This window comes from Scyliorhinus canicula, chromosome 10, assembly GCF_902713615.1.
Source record: "Scyliorhinus canicula chromosome 10, sScyCan1.1, whole genome shotgun sequence".
Lineage (NCBI taxonomy): Eukaryota > Metazoa > Chordata > Chondrichthyes > Carcharhiniformes > Scyliorhinidae > Scyliorhinus > Scyliorhinus canicula.
The window spans coordinates 21,820,625-21,842,498 of record NC_052155.1 but is presented as its reverse complement, the minus strand read 5'-3'; the positions used below and the strand labels follow the sequence as shown (position 1 = coordinate 21,842,498).

Sequence of the window (21,874 nt, the reverse complement as noted above, 5' to 3'; positions counted from 1 at the left end):
GCTGCATCACAGCCTGGTATGGCAACTGCTCGGCCCAGGACCGCAAGGAACTTCAGAGAGTCGTGAATACCGCCCAGTCCATCACACGAATCTGCCTCCCTTCCGTGGACTCCATCTACACCTCCCGCTGCCGGGGGAAAGCGGCAGCATAATAAAGGATCCCTCCAACCCGGCTTGCTTACTCTTCCAACTTCTTCCATCGGGCAGGAGATACAGAAGTCTGAGAACACGCACGAACAGACTCAAAAACAGCTTCTTTCCCACTGTCACCAGACTCCTAAATGACCCTCTTATTGACTGACCTCATTAACACTATACCTTGTATGCTTCAACCGATGCCAATGCTTATGTAGTTAGATTGTATATCTTGTGTTGCCCTATTATGTATTTTCTTGAATTTTGTTTAATTCCCTTTTCTTCCCATGTACTGAATGATCTGTTGAGCTGCTTGCAGAAAGATACTTTTCACTGTACCTCGGTACACGTGACAATAAACAAATCCAATTCAATATGACACAGGAGATGAAAGCAACAGGTAGGTCTCAGCTGCATGAACTTAAAAAAAACTTTATTCCTCATTAAACAAAGTACTGACTAGATTTTAACTTTTATTTTTAATAATGTTTTTATATGCTCTGAACATATACGCTTGTAAATAGTTACTTAACTCTTTTTCTGACAGTTTGTTTTATATCTTACTCCTGAGGCTCAGGCAAACTATTATGCTGCTTTACCCAAACTCTTTCAGGTATTCGCTCCTCAGCTTGGCGTTCTGAAAACCCATCGCCTACCTGTTGCTCTGTTAAATCACTCCTTTTTGGGTTGATTTGTTCTTCTCCCACGGAGTTCCCACTTTTACCTGTGGCTCTCAGAACTGTTTTCTCCCAGACCTGAGCTCTCTTTTATTCCTGCTGACTGCTTGCTTTTGTTTAAAATTAAAGCAAATTACAGGGATGCTGGAATCTGAAACTAAAACAGGAAATGCTGTACAATCTCAGCAGGTCTGACAGCAACTGTGGGGAGAAAAGGGAGCTAACGTTTCAAGTCTGGATGTCATCAAGGCTTGAAACGTTAGCTCCGTTCTCTCCACAGATGCTGTCAGACCTGCTGAGATTGTCCAGCATTTTCTGTTTCTGCTGCCTTTTATTTGCTGGACTCTGACACTGTTTTACCCTCAGGCTCACTCTCTCCTTGACTCCCACTGTCTACCTACCATTGCTTTTACCTGTGGGTCTCCGGCACTCTTTTCCTTCAAGTTTTCTCCCTCTTGGGTAGCTTATTGTACATTGGTTGACTTACAGTGGCAATGTGAATAAAACACTTGTAACTCTCTTGTCTCCCACACCTTTTTGTTAATAAATTTAGAGTACCCAATTATTTTTTTCCAAATCAGGGGCAATTTAGCGGGGCCAATCCACCTAGCCTGCACATCTTTGGGTTGTGGGGCAAAACCCACGCAAACACGGGGAGAATGTGCAATCTCCAAATGGGCAGTGACCCAGAGCTGGGATTTGAACCCGGGTGCTCAGCACCGCGATCCCTGTGTTATCCACTGCGCCACATGTCGCCCTTTATCACCCACACCTTAATTGTGTTCTGCCTGAAGTTGATTCTACCTCTAATCCCCGTATACTTGATTATGTTTGTATCTGTTGTTGCTCGTTCTGGGTGAGTGTGCTTAACACTCAATTTGGCTCTATTTTGTTACTTAGCTCTGGAGTCGCCAGGTATCGTTAAGATACCGCCACAAGTTTCAAGGTTAAGTTCAAAGCAATAAAACCATACACCAATTAGTAAGTTCAAACAACTGAGTTTATTATAATACAATTATAATATTACCCATGCACACGCTAAGAGGATTAAACTATTCCTACCTCTAAATAAACAAATACTTATCTCGAAGGAACTGACGGATCAGGGGACAAGGCCTCTTGCTCTGCTCTGGTCTGCTGACTTCAGGGTGGTACGGGTTAAAAAGGGGTCAGGAGTGTCTATATCTGGTAGCGATCGTTGTGAGACTTACTGGCGGCTGCTGTCCCCAAACCCCTCCTCTTTCGTTCAAGGTCTTCTTGGCAAAGCTGGTCGAAATGCTGGTCCAGAGAGGAGGGCTGGTTCAGAAGAACGAACTAAGTGTGGGACCTGTCTTTTATAGGTCCCAGGGATCCGCGCCCCTTTGGGCAGACCCCTTTACCTGCTCGGAATCGATTGGGTCTCTTCCCAATCGATATGTTTGAATCCCCCCAATACTGAGGCTGTTCCTTGGCTACTGGGCGGGCTTTCAGGTGCTTTGTTTTCGGACCCCGCTGGTGCCGGGGTGTCTGGTATCCTATACAATGTTGCAGTTACTTCCCCATTTGTGTCCATTGTCTCTGGGATCGTTCCATTACTATGTTAACTATGCTGGAGATTGCCTCATTAGTATGCGGAATGTTCGTTTCGATGCTGTCTGCTCTCTTAGCAGACAGAATACACATTTGCTTGGTGCAGCCTGCTGGTGCTGCAAACATTGTCCATTTTAACCTGTAAGCTTTGCGTTCCTCCATTTTGTATTTAGGGAATGGCCAACTTCGGTGGCTACACTGTTTGATTGTCTTCAGATTTTCCTGCACTCCATTTGTTGGACTATTGAAGGTACAGGAAGGCTGAGGTACATGAGATCCGCACAGGAAGTCATGGAGAGTTAGAATCTAATGCTACAAGGGGAAAGCCCTCGACTGGATGGCTGAACGAGAAATAGTAAATTGGGCATTTACTTAGGCAGTTTGCATGTCCTTGGTTGATGATAAATATTTAACAGTAAATTGCTAACTACAGATGAATGAGATTTCTTCAACGGGGCATGTGCAATCGCAATCACTTAAGAGATGACAGATAGATAAATTCCCTTGGGGCTAGCCATTAAGTTATATGCTTACTCTCAGGAAATCCAAAACGCAGCATTCCAGTTGGGTGAGTAAAAGCTAATCTTGCATGCAGATTTGCAAAGTTACACCAAGATATGTGTGACAGTCATGCACTCTCTGGATGGAGTGCTGCTTTAATGTACAGATGTCAATGAGACTAGTAGACTTATTAGCTCATAATAAAGTAACACCCTCATAATATTGTGCTAGAATATCATATGTAATTAACTTTTAGGGAAGTATTCATCTACAAATGAACTTGGCACCATTTCCCCTAATGCAGCTGTTGCAATAGTATTTTTGATTATGTTGCAGCAATGAAACTTCAGAAAGACTGAAGTACTTTGGAATGACCAGATGTCATGAAGGCAGTATATAAATGCAAGTTTATTGTCTTTTTCCTGCCATTTCCATTCTCCCTCAGCCCTCGCTTGTCCCTAGATAGAGACCATTTGACCCGTTATGCATTTGTTAGTTCAACTGGGCGCAACCATTTTCATCTGATTTTCCTGTTTTCCCTTTCCTTTTATTCTTTTCTAATATCCAATTTCCTTTTAAAGAGTTGGTTCATAAAATTTGTAGCAAGGCAGGCTGTATTGTAAGAAAATCCTTTTGGTATTTGAAAAAAAATCTGTCTAAAATGTGCAGGTTTGGTGGGGTTACGAGGATCGGGTGGACAGTAGGTCTAGGTAGCGTGCTGTTTCGGAGGTTTGGTGCAGATTCCTATTCATGTATTTGTCAAGATGTCCCTTAAACGTCACTCTCATCCCTGCTTCCACCACCTCCTCTGGCAGCGAGTTCCAGGCACCCAATACCCTCTGTGTAAAAAAAATTGCCTCGTACATCTCTAAACCTTGCCCCCATGCACCTTAAACCTATACCCACTAGTAATTGACCCCTCTACGTTGGGAAAAAGCCTCTGACTATCCATTCTGTCTATGCTCCTCATAATTTTGTAGATCTCTATCAGGTCGCCCCTCAACCTCCTTCGTTCCAGTGAGAACAAACCAAGTTTATTCAACCTCTCCTCATAGCTAATGCCCTCCATACCAGGCAACATCCTGGTAAATCTCTTCTGCACCCTCTCTAAAGCCTCCACATCCTTCTGGTAGTGTGGCGACCAGAATTGAACACTGTACTTCAAGTGTGGCCTAACTAAGGTTCTATACAGCTGCAACATGACTTGCCAATTTTTATACTCAATGCCCCGGCCAATGAAGACAAGCATGCCGTATGCCTTTTTGACTACCTTTTCCACCTGTGTTGCCCCTTTCAGTGACCTGTGGACCTGTACACCTAGATCTCTGATTGTCAATACTTTTGAGGGTTCTACCATTCACTGTATATTCCCTACCTGCATTAGACCTTCCAAAATGCATTACCTCACATTTGTCCGGATTAAACTCCCATCTGCCATCTCTCCACCCAAGTCTCCAAACGATCTAAATCCTGCTGTATCCTCTGACAGTCCTCATTGCTATCTGCAATTCCACCAACTTTGGGTCATCTGCAAACTTACTAATCAGACCAGTTACATTTTCCTCCAGATCATTTCTATATACTACGAACAGCATAGGTCCCAGCACTGATCCCTGCAGAAAACCACTCGTCATAGTCCTCCAATCAGAAAAGCACCCTTCCATTGCTACTTTCTGCCTTCTATGACCTAGCCAGTTCTGTATCCATCTTGCCAGCTCACCCCTGGTCTCGTGTGACTTCACCTTTTGTACCAGTCTGCCATGAGGGACCTTGTGAAAGGCCTCATATAGACAACATCCACTGCCCTACCTGCATTAATTATCTTTGTGACCTCCTCGAAAAACTCTATCAAGTTAGTGAGACACGATCTCTCCTTCACAAAACCACGCTGCCTCTCGCTAATACATCCATTTGCTTCTGTCTCGAAGAATTCTCTCCAGTAATTTCCCTACCACTGACGCAAGGCTCACCGGCCTGTAGTTCCCTGGATCATCCTTACTACCCTTCTTAAACAAAGGAACAACATTGGATATTCTCCAGTCCTCCGGGACATCATCTGAAGACAGTGAGGATCCAAAGATTTCTGTCAAGGCCTCAGAAATTTCCTCTCTAGCCTCAGTATTCAGTATTCTGGGGTAGATCCCATCAGGCCCTGGGGATTTATCTATCTTAATATTTTTCAAGACGCCCAACACCTCTTCTTTTTGGATCTCAATGTGACCCAGGCTATCTACACACCCTTCTCCAGACTCAGCATCCGCCAATTCCTTCTCTTTGGTGAATACTGATGCAAAGTATTCATTTAGTACCTCACCCATTTCCTTTGGCACCAGACATAGATTCACTCGCCTGTCCTTCAGTGGGCCCACCCTTTCCCTGGCTTAAGGAAAATCCCATTTGCCAATGACTTTTTGTGACCCCTTTTCGCCCTCCTGACTCCTTGCTTAAGTTCCTTCCTACTTTCCTTGTATTCCAACAGACTTTGTCTGTTCTCAGTCTTCTAGCCCTGACAAATGCCTCCTTTTTCTTTTTGATGAGGCCTACAATATCTCTCGTTATCCAAGATTCCCGAAATTTGCCGTATTTATCCTTCTGCACAGGAACATGCCGATCCTGAATTCCTTTCAACTGACATTCGAAAGCCTCCCACATGTCAGATGTTGATTTACCCTCAAACATCCACCCCCAATCTAGGTTCTTCAGTTCCTGTCTAATATTGATGTAATTAGCCTTCTCCCAATTTAGCACCTTCACCCGAGGACCACTCTTAGCCTTGTCCACCAGCACTTTAAAACTTGCTGATTATGGTCACTGTTCCCGAAATGCTCCCCTACTGAAAGTTCTACCACCTGGCCGGGTTCATTCCCCAATAGCAGGTCCTGTATAGCCCCTTCCCTAGTTGGACTATCTACATATTGTTTTAAGAAGCCCTTCTGGATGCTCCTTACAAACTCTGCCCCGTCCAAGCCCCGAGCACTAAGTGAGTTCCAGTCAATGTAAAGTCTCCCATCACAACAACCCTGTTGCTTTTACTCCTTTCCAAAATCTGTTTACCTATCTGCTCCTCTAGCTCCTGCTGGCTGTGGGGTGGCCTGTAGTAAACCGCCAACATTGTGACTGCACCCTTCTTATTCCTGATCTCTACCCATATAGCCTCGCTGCCCTCTGAGGTGTCCTGCAGTACAGCTGTGATATTCTCCCTAACCAGTAGCGCAACTCCACCACCCCTTTTACATCCCCCTCTATCCCGTGTGAAACATCTGAATCCTGGAACGTTTAGCTGCCAATCCTGTCCTTCCCTCAACCAGGTCTCTGTAATGGCAACAACATCATAATTCCAAGTACTAATCCGAGCTCTAAATTTGTTTACCTTACCTGTTATATTTCTTGCATTAAAACATATGCACTTCAGGCCACCAGTCCCACTGTTTTCAGCAACATCTCCCTGTCTGCTCTTCTTCAGAAGGCCATGCTGGCCCTATTCCCTAGTTCTCCCTCAATTTTTTCACCTTCTGACCTATTTCTCCGGTGCCCACCCTCTTGCCTTACTAGTTTAAACCCTCCTGTGTGACACTAGCAAACCTCGTGGCCAGGATATTTATGCCTCTCCAGTTTAGATGCAACCCGTCCTCCTTGTACAGGTCACACCTGCCCCGGAAGACCTCCCAGTAGTCCAGATAACGGAAACCCTCCCTCTTACACCAGCTGTTTAGCCACGTGTTTAGCTGCTCTATCTTCCTATTTCTAGCCTCACTGGCACGTGGCACAGGAAGTAATCCTGAGATTACAACCCTAGAGATCCTGTCTTTTAACTTTCTGCCTACCTCCCTGAACTCCTGCTGCAGGACCTCATGTCCCTTCCTGCCTATGTCGTTAGTACCAATATGTACAACAACCTCTGCCTGTTTGCCCTCCCCCTTCAGGATGCCCGCTACCCGTTCGGAGACATCCTGGACCCTGGAACCAGGGAGGCAACATACCATCCTGGAGTCTCTTTAATGTCCACAGAAGCGTCTATTTGTGCCCCTGACTATAGAGTCCCCTATGACTATTGCTCTTCTGCGCTTTGACCCTCCCTGCTGAACTTCAGAGCCAGCCGTGGTGCCACTGCTCTGGCTGCTGCTGTTTTCCCCTGATAGGCTATTCCCCCGCAACAGTATCCAAAGCGGTATACCTGTTCGAGAGGGGAACAACCACAGGGGATTCCTGCATTGACTGCCTGCCCCTTCTGGTACTCACCCATCTCTCTGCCTGCACCTTGGGTGTGACCACATATCTGTAAACTCCTATCTGTGACGCTTTCTGCCACCTGCATGCTCCTAAGTGCATCCAATTGCTGCTCCAACTGAACCATGCAGTCTGTGAGAAGCTGCCATTGGTTACACTTACTGCAGATGTAGTTGACCGGAACGCTAGAAGTGTCACAGATCTGCCACATCTCACAGTTGGAGCACTGCACCCCGCTGAGTGACATTTAAGCACTAGTTAATTAATTTAAAATAAACACTTTAATTATTGTTAGATTGAGTTGCAATTAACTATATGGCCCTGACGCGACATGATTTTTACTGTAAAATTAAATGCTAAATACCGATCTTTGCCCGAGTTTAGTAACTCCACTATCTAGTTAATCAATTAGATTTTTTTTGCAACATTATTTTTTTTCAAATTTAACAGATTCCCAACCTGCCAATCAGGTCACAGCTTTACTGTGACGTCACCTACATTTCCCACCCTCCCCCCACACACAATTTAAAAAGGTAATAAAAATAAAATCACTTGCCTCCACAGGATACTCTCTGGTTCTCTCCCTGCAGATTAACAGTTACAGGCCAGAGGAAAGAGAACAAAACGGTAGGGAAAAAGGACCGTCTCCCACTTTGCCCTGAATTACCTCACTGCACCAAATTATCAAGTTCCAATTCCCACTCTGGATATGTCTCACTCACTCGGGATGTGTCTCCTTCACCTGCGCAAAGGTGGAGGAGTCACTCTACGTGTGGAGTTGGCACATTCTCTGCGTGGGTTTCACCTCCACAATCCAAAGATGTGCGGTGAAGTTGTATTGGCCATGCTAAATTGTCCCGATGGAAAAAATGAATTGGGCACTCTAAATTTAAAAAAATATATAGAAAAGGCAGACAGCCCATGATGGATGAGAGGGGTTTACTAATCCTGGAGAATAGGCAAGCAGATGTAGTTGCTCCCTGCAGCTGGAGGTGACTGTCTATTGTCTGTGTGTCTGCATTATCCTCTATTTTTTCTATGTTCTTTGCCTTCTCGAGAATGGCTGAGATGTTATGTAGCTCCCTTCTGGTCTTTTCTGCTTGGTAAGGACTGCATGCAGCATATATCACTACAAGCAAAACTCTTCCCTCTCCAAAATTCATTATTTTCCTCTTGCGCCTGCTTTATCTTTTTTACTTGGACAGTTGGTTTATGTATAGATCATGAATGTGCGTGAAGCATGCTCTTGGCAGAGATAACTATCAGGTCCTGTGTTTTTCAGACGGCAAGCCTATTTGGAAGCTTTCTTAAGATTTCTAAAAATACACGAATTCAGATTTTATATGGCATTTACATAGCAAGTTCTTACAGGATCGAAGGATATTTGTACTGGTTGGAGGAGTAATGGGATGGAGTGTGACACTGGTACTGAGTGGAATTACCAGCCTGGTGCTCAAATCATTGCTGTCTCTAATTTGAATCAATGTGAAATGATTAAGTGGAGGTAATACTAAATTAGAGTCAGTGGAAAGTTCAAAAATTAAAGAATAAATGAGATTAAGTATGTAGTTGAACACAACAAAGATGGACTAAATTTAACGTTGTAAAATACAGTTAGTCTCTCAAAAGGGATAACTTTGAGACTTGAGGCTGTGCTAAGTTTGGGTTGGACAGTTCAGGCTAAGCTGGGGGGTCAAGGGTTAGTTGGAACCAACCCCTGCTGGATTAGCCATCTATAAACACAATAAGTGATTTAATTGTGGAATCTTTCTGTTAATTTATGGTTATTTGGGAGATGTTTGGCATTTGACACCATTGAACCCGATTAGATAGTTGCTGTTGAAGTGAATTTGCACCAATCGGTGGCAAGTGCCTGAGTAACGTCAATAATGAAGGCAATACAAAATATTTAAAAGTGAGTGGAACAGAAACTAAAACTGTAATCCAAATCAAAAGGTCTAGGTATTGATTCTGCATGTTTGAAGGTAGTAGGTTTCATGAACATTTTAGTTGTGGAACTTCTCGTTCAGAAAGTGAGCCAGAGTTGAGAAATGAATCAGAACAATGTACATTAGAAGAGGAGGAAACTGCATGAATTTGAAGTTGATAGAGACCGAGAAACAGTGACAAGGTGAGGCAGAAGAGGTGGAGATCTTAAACTGCCATATTTGTGGAGAAATGCCTGTGAACAGTTTTTTTGAGGACATTACCAGTGCAGTAGATAACGGGGAGCCGATGGATGTGGTATATCTGGATTTCCAGAAAGCCTTTAACAAGGTGCCACACAAAAGGTTGCTGCATAAGATAAAGATGCATGGCATTAAGGGTAAAATAGTAGCATGGATAGAGGATTGGTTAATTAATAGAAAGCAAAGAGTTGGGATAAATGGGTGTTTCTCTGGTTGGCAGTCAGTGGCTAGTGGTGTCCCTCAGGGATCCGTGTTGGGCCCACAATTGTTCACAATTTACATTGATGATTTGGAGTTGGGGACCAAGGGCAATGTGTCCAAGTTTGCAGATGACACTAAGATGAGTGGTAAAGCGAAAAGTGCAGAGGATACTGGAAGTCTGCAGAGGGATTTGGATAGGTTAAGTGAATGGGCTCGGGTCTGGCAGATGGAATACAATGTTGACAAATGTGAGGTTATCCATTTTGGTAGGAATAACAGCAAACGGGATTATTATTTAAACGATAAAATATTAAAGCATGCCGCTGTTCAGAGAGACTTGGGTGTGCTAGTGCATGAGTCACAGAAGGTTGGTTTACAAGTGCAACAGGTGATTAAGAAGGCAAATGGAATTTTGTCCTTCATTGCTAGAGGGATGGAGTTTAAGACTAGGGAGGTTATGTTGCAATTGTATACGGTGTTAGTGCGGCCACACCTGGAGTATTGTGTTCAGTTTTGGTCTCCTTACTTGAGAAAGGACGTACTGGCGCTGGAGGGTGTGCAGAGGAGATTCACTCGGTTAATCCCAGAGCTGAAGGGGTTGGATTATGAGGAGAGGTTGAGTAGACTGGGACTGTACTCGTTGGAATTTAGAAGGATGAGGGGGGATCTTATAGAAACATTTAAAATTATGAAGGGAATATATAGGATAGATGCGGGCAGGTTGTTTCCACTGGCGGGTGACAGCAGAACTAGGGGGCATAGCCTCAAAATAAGGGGAAGTAGATTTAGAACTGAGTTTAGGAGGAACTTCTTCACCCAAAGGGTTGTGAATCTATGGAATTCCTTGCCCAGTGAAGCAGTTGAGGCTCCTTCATTACATGTTTTTAAGGTAAAGATAGATAGTTTTTTGAAGAATAAAGGGATTAAGGGTTATGGTGTTCGGGCCGGAAAGTGGAGCTGAGTCCACAAAAGATCAGCCATGATCTAATTGAATGGCGGAGAAGGCTCGAGGGGCCAGATGGCCTACTCCTGCTCCTAGTTCTTATGTTCTTATGAAGCTTGAGCTCGTGGCAGTTTGGCCTGAAAGTGAATGCGTAACTATTACAAGGGGTTTTGCCATTCATTGAAGACCAATTTCTCGCAATCGTTCTAGATGATTTGAGAACATAGAACATTTCAGCACAGAACAGGCCCTTCGGCCCTCGATGTTGTGCCGAGCCATGATCACCCTACTCAAACCCACATATCCACCCTATACCCGTAACCCACAACCCCCCCCTTAACCTTACTTTTTAGGACACTACGGGCAATTTAGCATGGCCAATCCACCTAACCCGCACATCTTTGGACTGTGGGAGGAAACCGGAGCACCCGGAGGAAACCCACGCACACACGGGGAGGACGTGCAGACTCCGCACAGACAGTGACCCAGCCGGGAATCGAACCTGGGACCCTGGAGCTGTGAAGCATTTATGCTAACCACCATGCTACCGTGCTGCCACTGATTACATGATCCTTAATTACATGATTTAAGAACCTGATTACATGGCCCTTAAGAAAATCCTGAGTGATTCTCCCATCTGCAGGGGGCTAGCAGGGTCCCGGAGTGTTTCTCGCAGCTCTGGCTGTTGATACGGGGCCCCACACTTCCTGTCGGGAGTCCCTGCATGCGCACGGCAGCGGCCGACATGGGACATGCCGGACTCGGACCGCCACCAAAATGTGCCCCCCCCCCCTCGAGATCGCGTGCGCCCACTGCTCCGTGACACCCGATTGCTCCTCTGGCTGTCCATGAGTACAAAAAGTTATTACTGCAGTTACTGTAATTGAGAGATAAACAGGAAATGCTGAAAACGCACAGATTAGTTATAAAGTTTCTGATATAAAATTGGAAAATATAGTTTTTGAACAGCAACTAAAATAGCAACAAAGCAAAAGGGGACAATATGTATGGGGTGAAGGGAGCCCGATCTTTCATTCCTTTCCTCCTTGCATTGGTGTTTATCATGCCTAAATCCTGAAAATTTCTGTGTCTCCATTGCTTGGCCTGCTGAGTATTTTTTTTTCAAGCAATACCTATGATCAAGACATTGCGATTCAGTCTATATTACAAAGTTTTATTAACTCCTGCATCCTGCTATCACATTCAGTATGCATAAGGTAGTGCTGTTATTTTCATCTTAAAAGAACAAAGCCAAACAGGTTAGAGAGGGGGACTTGAACCATTGAACCAGAGTGCTTACTGTCTTGAATTCATAATAACCTCATCAAATATGAAATATTCCCTTCGTAAATAGCCCCTTACAAAAATTCAATTTGTCAAGCATGACCAGCCATTTCAAAAACCTCGAACCAGTTCCTGACTAACCCCATGTTCACTGATTTCACTCTGAAATGTAGGTTCGAGAAATCTTGTTGTAGCTAAGAGCGTATCTACTCTGTAATTTCCAAGCATTTTCTTTTACATATAGGGGAACATTTACTACCTGTGCTTCTCTTTTTTGAAAATTGTGGTTGGGGCATCCATTATGTCCTCCTGACCTCTAATATTCTAGGATGAGAACCATCTGGGTCTGGTTTCCTTTTGCATGTGTTTGATTTACTTTTTTTAATATAACATCCGTTGAATATTTCTCTTCTACCTCCTTTGCTATTCATGGAGCCTCAATTTTACTTTTGTATTTTAAAAAAAATATCCTGAACCAAAATACTCATTGAGCATTTCTACCATTCCTTCCTAATCAACTATAAAATGGTGCTCCATCTAAGTGGCCGTATGCCTTCTTTGTTTACTTATGTGCTTATTTAAAGTCTGACATCTCTCTTTCACTGTTACTTTGTTTTTCTCTTGTGAACCTAATTAACTTATAGGCATATTTGCCAACTGTTTTTGTACGTTATTGCTTTTATGTCTTGCTTGTTTACCCTGAAACAAATCTTGCCTTTCGTTCTTCCTTTGTTGCCTATGAACTTTTGTTATCTCAATCACAGTTGAAGCCCTTCTACACGGGATATGATACACTCCCTAAATTGCTTACAGATGTCGCCCTTGAATGCTGACCCCATATTTATTGGTCTACAGTGTACTTCCATTCTCATAAAAACATCCTTTATTTCTTAGCTCATCATTTATGTTCGCTTTCAGAATGTGATTCAAGAACTTGTGTGATTTTTTTTGGATTTTGGAAAGCAGAGGAATAGACAAATTCTCACAGACTATTATGGTTTCAACTATAAACTATCAAACTGATTTATTAAAAGAAACATTGGTAGTGGCAATAGAATTATTGAATGATTTTTCAGGGCTTAAGATCATAGAAAAATAACACATGCAATACATTTATAACTATTGTTGATTTAACTCTTGCCCATATGTACTTGTAATGACCTATGGATCTCATCAAGCTCATGCACATGAACTTCCCAAATCCCCTTCTGTTCCTCTATAACTCCTTTTGATGCATAACCTCTCTCTTAAATCTTCCCTTATTTTGTCCAATCAAAACCTACCATTGTGTTTTAGGTTGAACCTTTGCGTTTACTAGTTTAAACTTTCACCTGTAGTTTGGTGCCAGGGACATTCATGTCAATTTGGTTCTAATTTTTGGATGGGAATCGGATTTTCCATGTGGTGGAGACAAAATTAGTTAAGGTAGAATTGAAATTGAGCTCACTTTGCACTGGTATAAGTTTCCAAGCAGTTGTGAAAGTAGCAGTTACGAGAAGCCTGATGATGAGAAACAGGAAATCTGAAATAAGAACAAAAAATGCTGAAATATATGCCATCCGTCATAACCCGCAAGGAGAAATGTAGGATTCACCATTTGTTCCGTGGGCCTTTGTGCATGTGGAAGGTTGAACATGGTATGCCTGTGTGTGCGCGTGCACGTGCCTGTGTGTGAGCCCACATACAAGAAATATCTTTTAGTGGTCTTCTATTCCATGGATATTGTCAGGTGAGAGACGTTTTTACTTATTTTGAGCTGACAAAAAAAAGTTTAATATGTGTTTGGTCTTCAGGTTTCTTCTTGCCACTGGATGGCACTGTGTAACCAGCTTGAATACTGCATTTCAGTGCCAGCTCCAACCATGTACTTGTTTAAGCCTGGCAGGAAAAGAGGATTGAAACTTAAAAGTTCTGCCCCTGGTTGTAGTTCACAGAACCTCATCTGAATCCTGCTACCAGCTATTTGTGAATTCAGCAATAATGTTTGTATATTTTTAGATAGAGAAAGGGAATCAATGAAACACCTACAGGTATCCAGACTGGTGACTTGACTTAGCAGCACCAGAACCTGGCTACTATTTGAGCTATCATAACAATCTGCAGAATAATATTTTAAACTAACTGGGGAGAGGGCGACATTGTTAATTGACATGCTTGCGGTTTTAAAATGTTAAATTTTAGAACTGATCCCTGGCCTTCTCAAAACTAACACTTCTGTTTTCCTTCTCCAGTAATGTTACAACCATTTGACTATGATCCCAATGAGAAAAGCAAACACAAATTTATGGTACAGACGGTCTATGCTCCTCCTGGCGTTGGAGACATGGAAGCTGTAGTAAGTATTACATTTTATCAAAAAGTTTTGAGAGCAAAGCTATTTACCACATTCTCTATAATGGCCAGCACTCTGATTTGTAAAACTTATTTTTTTTAAAGTAGTTTGCTCCTATTCTCTTTTGAGTACTTCATAACATTTTGCTGATTATATGTAGTGATTTATTTTTTCCAAATTGTTCCCAATTACCAAATTTAAGCCCATAATGCTTCTAACAAAAGTTTCTGTAGCTTCCAGCTGGCTCACTAGATGGAGCATTTAACAAAATCTGATGGCCTTGCTCATTCTCAGCCTCTCATCTGAAGTAAGTTTCAACATACCTTACTTTATGTCTCACTAAAATTCATGTCATTTCTTAGCATATCTAATTTTATTTCTCAACATCATCCTGAATGCTCAAAACTGCTGTTACTTGATTAACGCAAACAATGTTAGAATTGGCGTTCTCTGAGTAATGGGAAAGACGATGGATCCATTTGTAGTTTCATTAGTCATTGTTCGAGGAACTTTTATTGCTGAACCTCTTTTCAACCCAGCTAGCTGATTTATCATTAGACATGAGATTTAATAGTCTTTTAAAAGACTCAAAATACAACTTTAATAGAAGTTCAGAAAATTACTGGATAACTGAATTAACTTCTGGAGTTCAAAGAATTCCAGCCAATCCATCTTGTGACATTTAAGAATATTACATTTTTGAAGTATATTCAATAGCATTCTTAAAGAAGTGTCCAAGTGTTTTTCCACGCACACAGATTTTGGGGTGAATTCTCCATCCTGGATGCCCGAAGTGCATTACCCGATGGAACGCAGTGCTCCGAGCCCCCATTTGAGTGATTGGAATGAACTTAGCTCTCTTTGATGTGGTTGATGTTTGTAAACATTGTTTCAGCACTTGGTTACTCATCCATGAAGGGAGGTAAATGACTCAAGGCTGCAGCTGTTTTGTGGAAGCTGTCAATCACAGCCCACTTCTAGAAATGAATAAATGGCTTGCAGCTATTGGATCTGAGGGTCACAGCTGTTCTCTTTCCAGTAATGGACACGTGGAGCTTCCAGGTAAGTGTTAGAGCTGCAATTCTTTTCACTGCCCCTGTCTGAACTGCTCTCTAGCTTCCAAGCAGGGGTTTCTTATCTGTGGGAGATCCCTTTAGTTTTGGGGGTCTCTGCAGCAGTTACCCCTTAATTAAGGGGTTTCTTTCGGGGGGAGTTCTTTTTGTTAAGGTGTTTCTATGGAGGGTGGGTTCCTTTGGTTAGGGAGTCTCTGAGGGGGGAATTCCATCACTTGGGGAATCCTGGGGGGGGGATGGGGGTGGGGGGGGTCTCCCTATTCATGGAGCCCTTGCTGGGAGTCTCCCTATTAAGGTAAGTCACCTTGAAGCGCTACAGTCCTTGTAATATAGGCACATCAGTAGTGTTGTAAAGGAGGGAGTTCTGGATTTTGACCAATTGCAGCGTAGGAACGGCGATATACCTCCAAGTCAGGATGGTGTGTGTTGGAGGGGAACTTTCAGGTGGTGATCCAGTGCTTCTGCTACCCATGTGCTTCTAAGTGGGAGAGGTTGTGGCTATGAAAAGTGCCGTTAAAGTAGTCTTTGCAAGTTGTTGCTGTGCACCTTGTAATGGTACACATTTCTGTACCCAAAGAGCATGCTGAAGTTTCCTGAATAATAAGTTTCTGGAGTGTTATTAGAGATGCACTCTCCAGGCAGGTGGAGAGTATTCCATCACACTTCTGACTTGTGCATTGTTGATGGTAGGCAGGTTTTGGGAAGCCAGGAGGTGAGTTACTCGATGCAGCCTCTGACCGGTTCTGGTAGCCATATATTTGTATGATTGACCCAGTTAAGTTTCTAGTCAGTGGTAAAACAATGTTGACAGTCGGATATTTGGTCAGGGAGATGCTGTTCACCATCTCTTAGCTGGCGGTTTCCTGGCATTGTTTGATGTGAATATCACTTGCCACTATAAGCCCAAGCATGAATGTTGTGTAGGCCTTACTACATATGGACACAAACTGTTTCATTATCTGAGGTGTCACAATTGGTGCTGAATATTATACAGTCATCAGTCAACCTCCCTCTTTTGACCTAATGATGGAGGGAAGGTCATTGATGAAGCAGCTGAAGTTGGTTTGGCCTAGGACACTACCATGAGGAACTCCTGCAATGAGCTTCTGGGGATGAGAAGATTGGCCTTCCAGCAACCATAGCCATGTTCCTTGATGCTTGTTATGACTCCCAACCAGTGGGGAGGTTACCCCCAATTCACAGGAACACAAAAAATAAGAGCACAAATAGACTATGTGGGCTCACATCACAGGGACCAATTCAGCAATTCAGGTACTACATCCAATTTAACTATCTATTTTCTTGAACTTGGTGTTACGATCCTAGTTGGTGTTACTACTAGACAGGATGGTACTAGAATGGAACCCAGGCGCAAAAGATCATAACATTTTACCTTTTTATTTAGAAAACACGAATGAACAGAATCACAGGACTGCCAATTAGATTTTAACAACAAAAAATATTTGTTAAACACAAAACGTTTGAGTACAAAATGATACTCCTTCCGAGTTATCTTCACAAACGTATGCAGATTTGAAGGGTAACACTGGTTACACATCTTATGCTGCAATGTTCTCCGTGTAAGCACAGTCCCTGTAATCCAACAGGAAAACTGTGATCAGAATGCACCCCATTCTGAAACCAAGTGGCAGATGTCACCCAATCGACCTTCTGTGGATTTCATCTCAAATTCCCCTTCTGAGTGTTTTCAAATTCCACTCAAGAAGACACGGTTCAGAATCTTCTTACAATGTTTTCCCTAAGTTGGTTTCAGCAAGGACCCAACTCCAGCTTTTACAACTCTCCTTTCAATATTTCTTTGTCTTGAATAAGCTTTCACAGCCTCTCGGGGATCCAGCAACCAATTGCTTCAACCTTTAATTCTGCAGTCTGTAGTAGGAGATTATTAACCTTGGAGACAAACATTGCACACAATACTCTAGGCGTGGTCTCACCAAAGGCATGTACATATCTTGCGAGACTTATTCCTGTACTCTAGTCCCTTTGCAACATGCCATTTGCCGTCATATTATTTTCTGTACCTGTATGTCAATTTTTGCATTGTGCAAGCACAGCGAAGTCTCTTTGAACACCCACACATACAAGTTTCTCACCTTTGTAAAAAAAAATCTATTCTTTTGACCAAAGTGAGAGAATAGGTCTCCGACTAAACATCTTGAAAACAAAGGATCTCTACCAGCCTGCTCCTGCCACAGAAAACTGCCCGACAACAGTGAACCCTTGGACAATGGGCATCATTTCCTATACCTCGGGAGCCTCCTCTCGGTACAAGCAGACATTGACGACGAAATCCAACATCGACACGAGTGCAGTCTTCGGCCGCTTGAGGAACAGGATTCGACGACTGAGACCTCAAACCCAGAACCAAGCTTGTGGTCGACAGAGCAGCCATGGTCCCTGCCCTTCTGTATACATCAGAAAGATGGACAATGTACAGCCAGACATATCAAATCCATGGAGAGATATCACCAGCGCTGCCTCTGCAAACCCACTGGCAGGATAGGTGAACCAATTGAGTGTTCTCTCCCAGGCCACTTTTCCCCAGTATCGAGGCATGCCACACTTGATCTGCTGCGATGGGCGGGCCACAATGTCCACATGCCCAACACAAGACTCTCAAGACAAATGCTCTACTCCGAGCTCCGCAATGGCAAGTGATCATTAGGAGGGCAGAGGAAATGGTACAAGAACACTCTGAAAGCCTCCCTAAATAATTGTAACATCCCCGCACGTGGGGATCGCTTGCCTTGGAATGCACCAAGTGGAGACAAAGCATCCACGAAGGTTCCAATCACCTTGAGCACGTGGAGGCCAAGCGTATACAGCAGGAGAGCGCAGAATCCAGAGCATCCCAACCTCCCCACCTCATCAATCACTACCTGCCAAACTCTGGCATGGTGTGTGAATCCAGGATCGTATTTTCAGCCACCACAGACCCCACCGGCCGTAGTGGAGGCAAGTCATCCTTGAAGCTGATGGACTGCCCAAGAGAGAGGATAGAGAAATTGTATTGTATTATAATCCAATTTTTTCTTGGATAACTTTTTATTTCTTTTTAAACTAATTACGGGTTCTGTAACTCTTCCTCCACGTTTTAGGGGCTGGTTTAGCACAGGGCTAAATCGCTGGCTTTGAAAGCAGACCAGGGCAGGCCAGCAGCACGGTTCAATTCCCGTACCAGCCTCCCCGAACAGGCGCCGGAATGTGGCGACTAGGGGCTTTTCACAGTAACTTCATTTGAAGCCTACTTGTGACAATAAGCGATTTTCATTCATTTTTCATTTCATTATAAAAAACTTAAAAGTTGCGGTCTTTTGAGCCAGGGTTCCGTTCTGGGATCTTCCCGTCCAGTTATAACATCAACTGGGCTTCATAACATATCTGTTAACCAATTCTCCATCCAAGTTAATTTATTACCTCTAACTCTGTGTGCAATTATCTTGCCTATTAACCTTTTGTGTGGCATCTTACTGAAATTGTTTTGTAAATCCAGGTAAACCATATTTACTGGTTCGCCACTATCTTCCTAGTTACATCCTCAAAAACCTCCAAAAAATTTGACTTGTCCTAATCATACTGTGCTTTTCTAAGTGCATTGTTAAGACTTAGTAACAAATTTTAGCATTTTCCCAATAACTTGTGTTTGGCTAACTGTCTTATAGTTCCCTGTTTTCTTTTCCCCTCCCTTCTTGAAAAGCAAAAGAACATTTGCTAAATTCCAATCAGATGGGATGATTCTCAAAGCCATTGAATTCTGGAAAATCACAACCATTATCTCTGCAGCTATCTCCTTTAGAACTTTAGGGTGTAGGTCATCAGCCACTGGGAATTTGTTACATTTTAGTCCATTACGTTACTCCAAACATTTTCTCTCTGTTGGTATTAATTTGTCTAATTTCTTTACTTTGTAGCCCCTAGTTTACCATCTATTTCTGGAATGATACTTGTGCCTTCTACTGTGAAGACAGACAGACAAAATATTTGTTCAATGCCTATGCCGTTTCCCCACGATAATTTCCCTTCTCTGTGATTCTAGCAGACCAATGTTAACTTTAACTACTCTCTTACAACCCTTTTTTTTATATTTCTGACTCGTTTACTCCAATTCTATTCAATTCCTTTTTATCAACTGTTTATAATAATCTTTATTGTCACAAGAGTGTTTACATTAACACTTGGTGCCAATCGGCACCGGAGACGCCAATAATGTTGCTCTTTTAACTGGATACTGATATGACAGTTATTAATGATATTGCTTTTCAGAGTCGCCAGGTATCAAATTATACCACCACAAGGTTTTGCTGGATATCGATCAAAGACCAAACAACCAGTCAGTTAGTTCAAGTTTAATGATAGTTTATTTACCCACAAGAATTACTTCTGATGTGGAGATGCCAGCATTGGACTGGGGTGAGCACAGTAATTCTTCTTGCAACACCAGGTTAAAGTCCAACATGTTTGTTGGAGCTGTTTAGCACGGGGCTGTTTAGCACAGGGCTAAGTCGCTGGCTTTGAAAGCAGACCAAACAGGCCAGCAGCACGGTTCGATTCCTGTAACAGCCTCCCCGAACAGGCGCCGGAATGTGGCGACTAGAGGCTTTTCACAGTAACTTCATTTGAAGCCTACTCGTGACAATAAGCGATTTTCATTTTTTCATTCAAACACTAGCTTTCGGAGCACTACTCCTTCCTCAGGTGAATCCTGAGGAAGGAGCAGTGCTCCGAAAGCTAGTGTTTGAAACTAAGATGTTGGACTTTAACCTGGTGTTGTAAGAAGAATTACTTCGACATGCAACATAAACACTCGAGCTAAATTACACCTAACACTACAACAACCTGTACTTAACTTCAGGCACCCGGCTTTATGCAGCGGAACAAGGCCTTTGTTCGGATATTGCGTGGCTGGGCTCATTTGTCTGGTAGTGATCATTGGTCTTGAACTTGACTTCAGGTCGTGATACTACATTTGGTTTTAGGTGTAGGTTGGGGCAAGGGAGACCAAGCACTGGGGCCAAGAGAGACTGAACACATGACAGTGTCTCTCTTTATCCTTCTGGGGTTTCACGCTCTTTTGGGTGGTCCTTAGCTCTGGACCCAATAATTCGGCAGGCTTTGATTATTGCCTTCGATTTTGGCCAATAAAGGGGCGAGTGCCTTGATGACAGGGCGTGTCCTGAGCGGTCATTAACCTTGGCTTTTTGGCTCCCTGAGCAAAGGGAGTGGCGCCAATGAGTCTGTTTCTGTATCTGTTACCTGAGTACAGTTCTTTGGTTCTGGGGAAATGGGCCATTAGAATGCAAAGTAGCTGGGGGTTTTGATAGCGTCTAGTTATCTGAGTTGCCAATATACATAAGCTCTGAGCGTTGGAGTCCTGGGTTGACCATATTTCCCGTGGTCCTTTGCAGGTGGCTGTATTTCCCGGGATCCTTTGTAACTAGCCACCCCAGATGGCTACACAGTGCAATGAAGTTACTGTGAAAATCCCCTAGTGGCCACATTCCAGCTCCTGTTCAAGTGCACGGAAGGAGAATTCAGAATGTCCACCATCAGAACGTCTTTCCGACTTGTGGGAGGAATCTGGAGAACCCAGAGGAAAGCAACGCAGACAAGGGGAGAATGTGCAGACTGCACAGAGAGTGATCCAAGCCGGGAGTCGAATCTGGAACTCTGGCGCTGTGAAGCAAAAATGCTGACCACTATTTGGTTGCCTATTGCTGATTTCTAAAAGACTGCCAATCCTCAGACTTGTTACTGTTTTTGCAATATAGTAAATCTTTTAATCTAATATTATCCTTGACTTCCTGAGTGAGTCACAGATGCATCGTTCTAGCTTTTTGTTTTTCCATGTATTCTTGTGTTTGACGTTTTTTTGAAGTGTTTCCCACTGTTCATTTATAGCCATACCTTTTAGTCGATTTACCTTGTTCAATTTTCCTCTCATACTTGGTTTGAGTTTGATTCTTCTTTTGAGTATGTCACTTACAAATTTAACCCGGAATTCAGTGGTATTCTGATCATTATTTCCAAGTGGATCTTTCAGTCCATACGTCATTGCTAATCAACCCTACTTCATTACACAATACTTAATCCTTCGTTGGTTCCAAAATGTATTGGTCCAAGGAACTCACAAATACATTCGATAAACTCATCTCTAGTCCACTTGTGACAACTTGATTGTGCCAGTCCATATGAAGACTAAATTCCGCCACAATTCTTAATTGCCTTTGCAACAAGCTCCAATGATTTCTTGTTTAATGCTCTGTCCACCGTATAATCGCTATCAGGGGCCTATAAACTATTCCACCAGTGTTTTCTGACTCTTGCTGTTTCTAATTTCTACCAATGCTGATTCTACTTCATGATCTTTTCATAGAATTTACAGTGCAGAAGGAGGCCATTCGGCCCATTGAGTCTGCACGGCTCTTCGAAAGAGCGCCCCACCCAAGCACACACCTGCACCCTATCCCCATAACCCAGTAACCCCACCCAACACTAGGGACAATTTTGGACACTAAGAGCAATTTAGCATGACCAATCCACCTAACCTGCACATCTTTGGAGTGTGGGAGGAAACCGGAGCACCCGGAGGAAACCCACGCACAGACGGGGAGAACGTGCAGACAGTGACCGAAGCCGGGAATCGAACCTGGGACCCTATATCCCTTCTCTCCAAAATTCCTTATGACATCTTTTACTAACCCTCCTCCCATGCCATTTTGTCT

The 21,874-nt window shown here is 43.2% G+C and overlaps 1 protein-coding gene across 1 annotated transcript in view; it reads left to right on the top strand.

The window, feature by feature from the left end:
• Nucleotides 1–21,874, top strand: part of vapal (VAMP (vesicle-associated membrane protein)-associated protein A, like) — a 116,060-nt gene that overhangs the window by 69,969 nt on the left and 24,217 nt on the right. Inside the window, exon 3 of the mRNA XM_038808674.1 lies at nt 13,958–14,061. Coding sequence (XP_038664602.1) covers nt 13,958–14,061 — 104 coding nt within the window. The remainder of the gene's footprint in view (nt 1–13,957; nt 14,062–21,874) is intronic.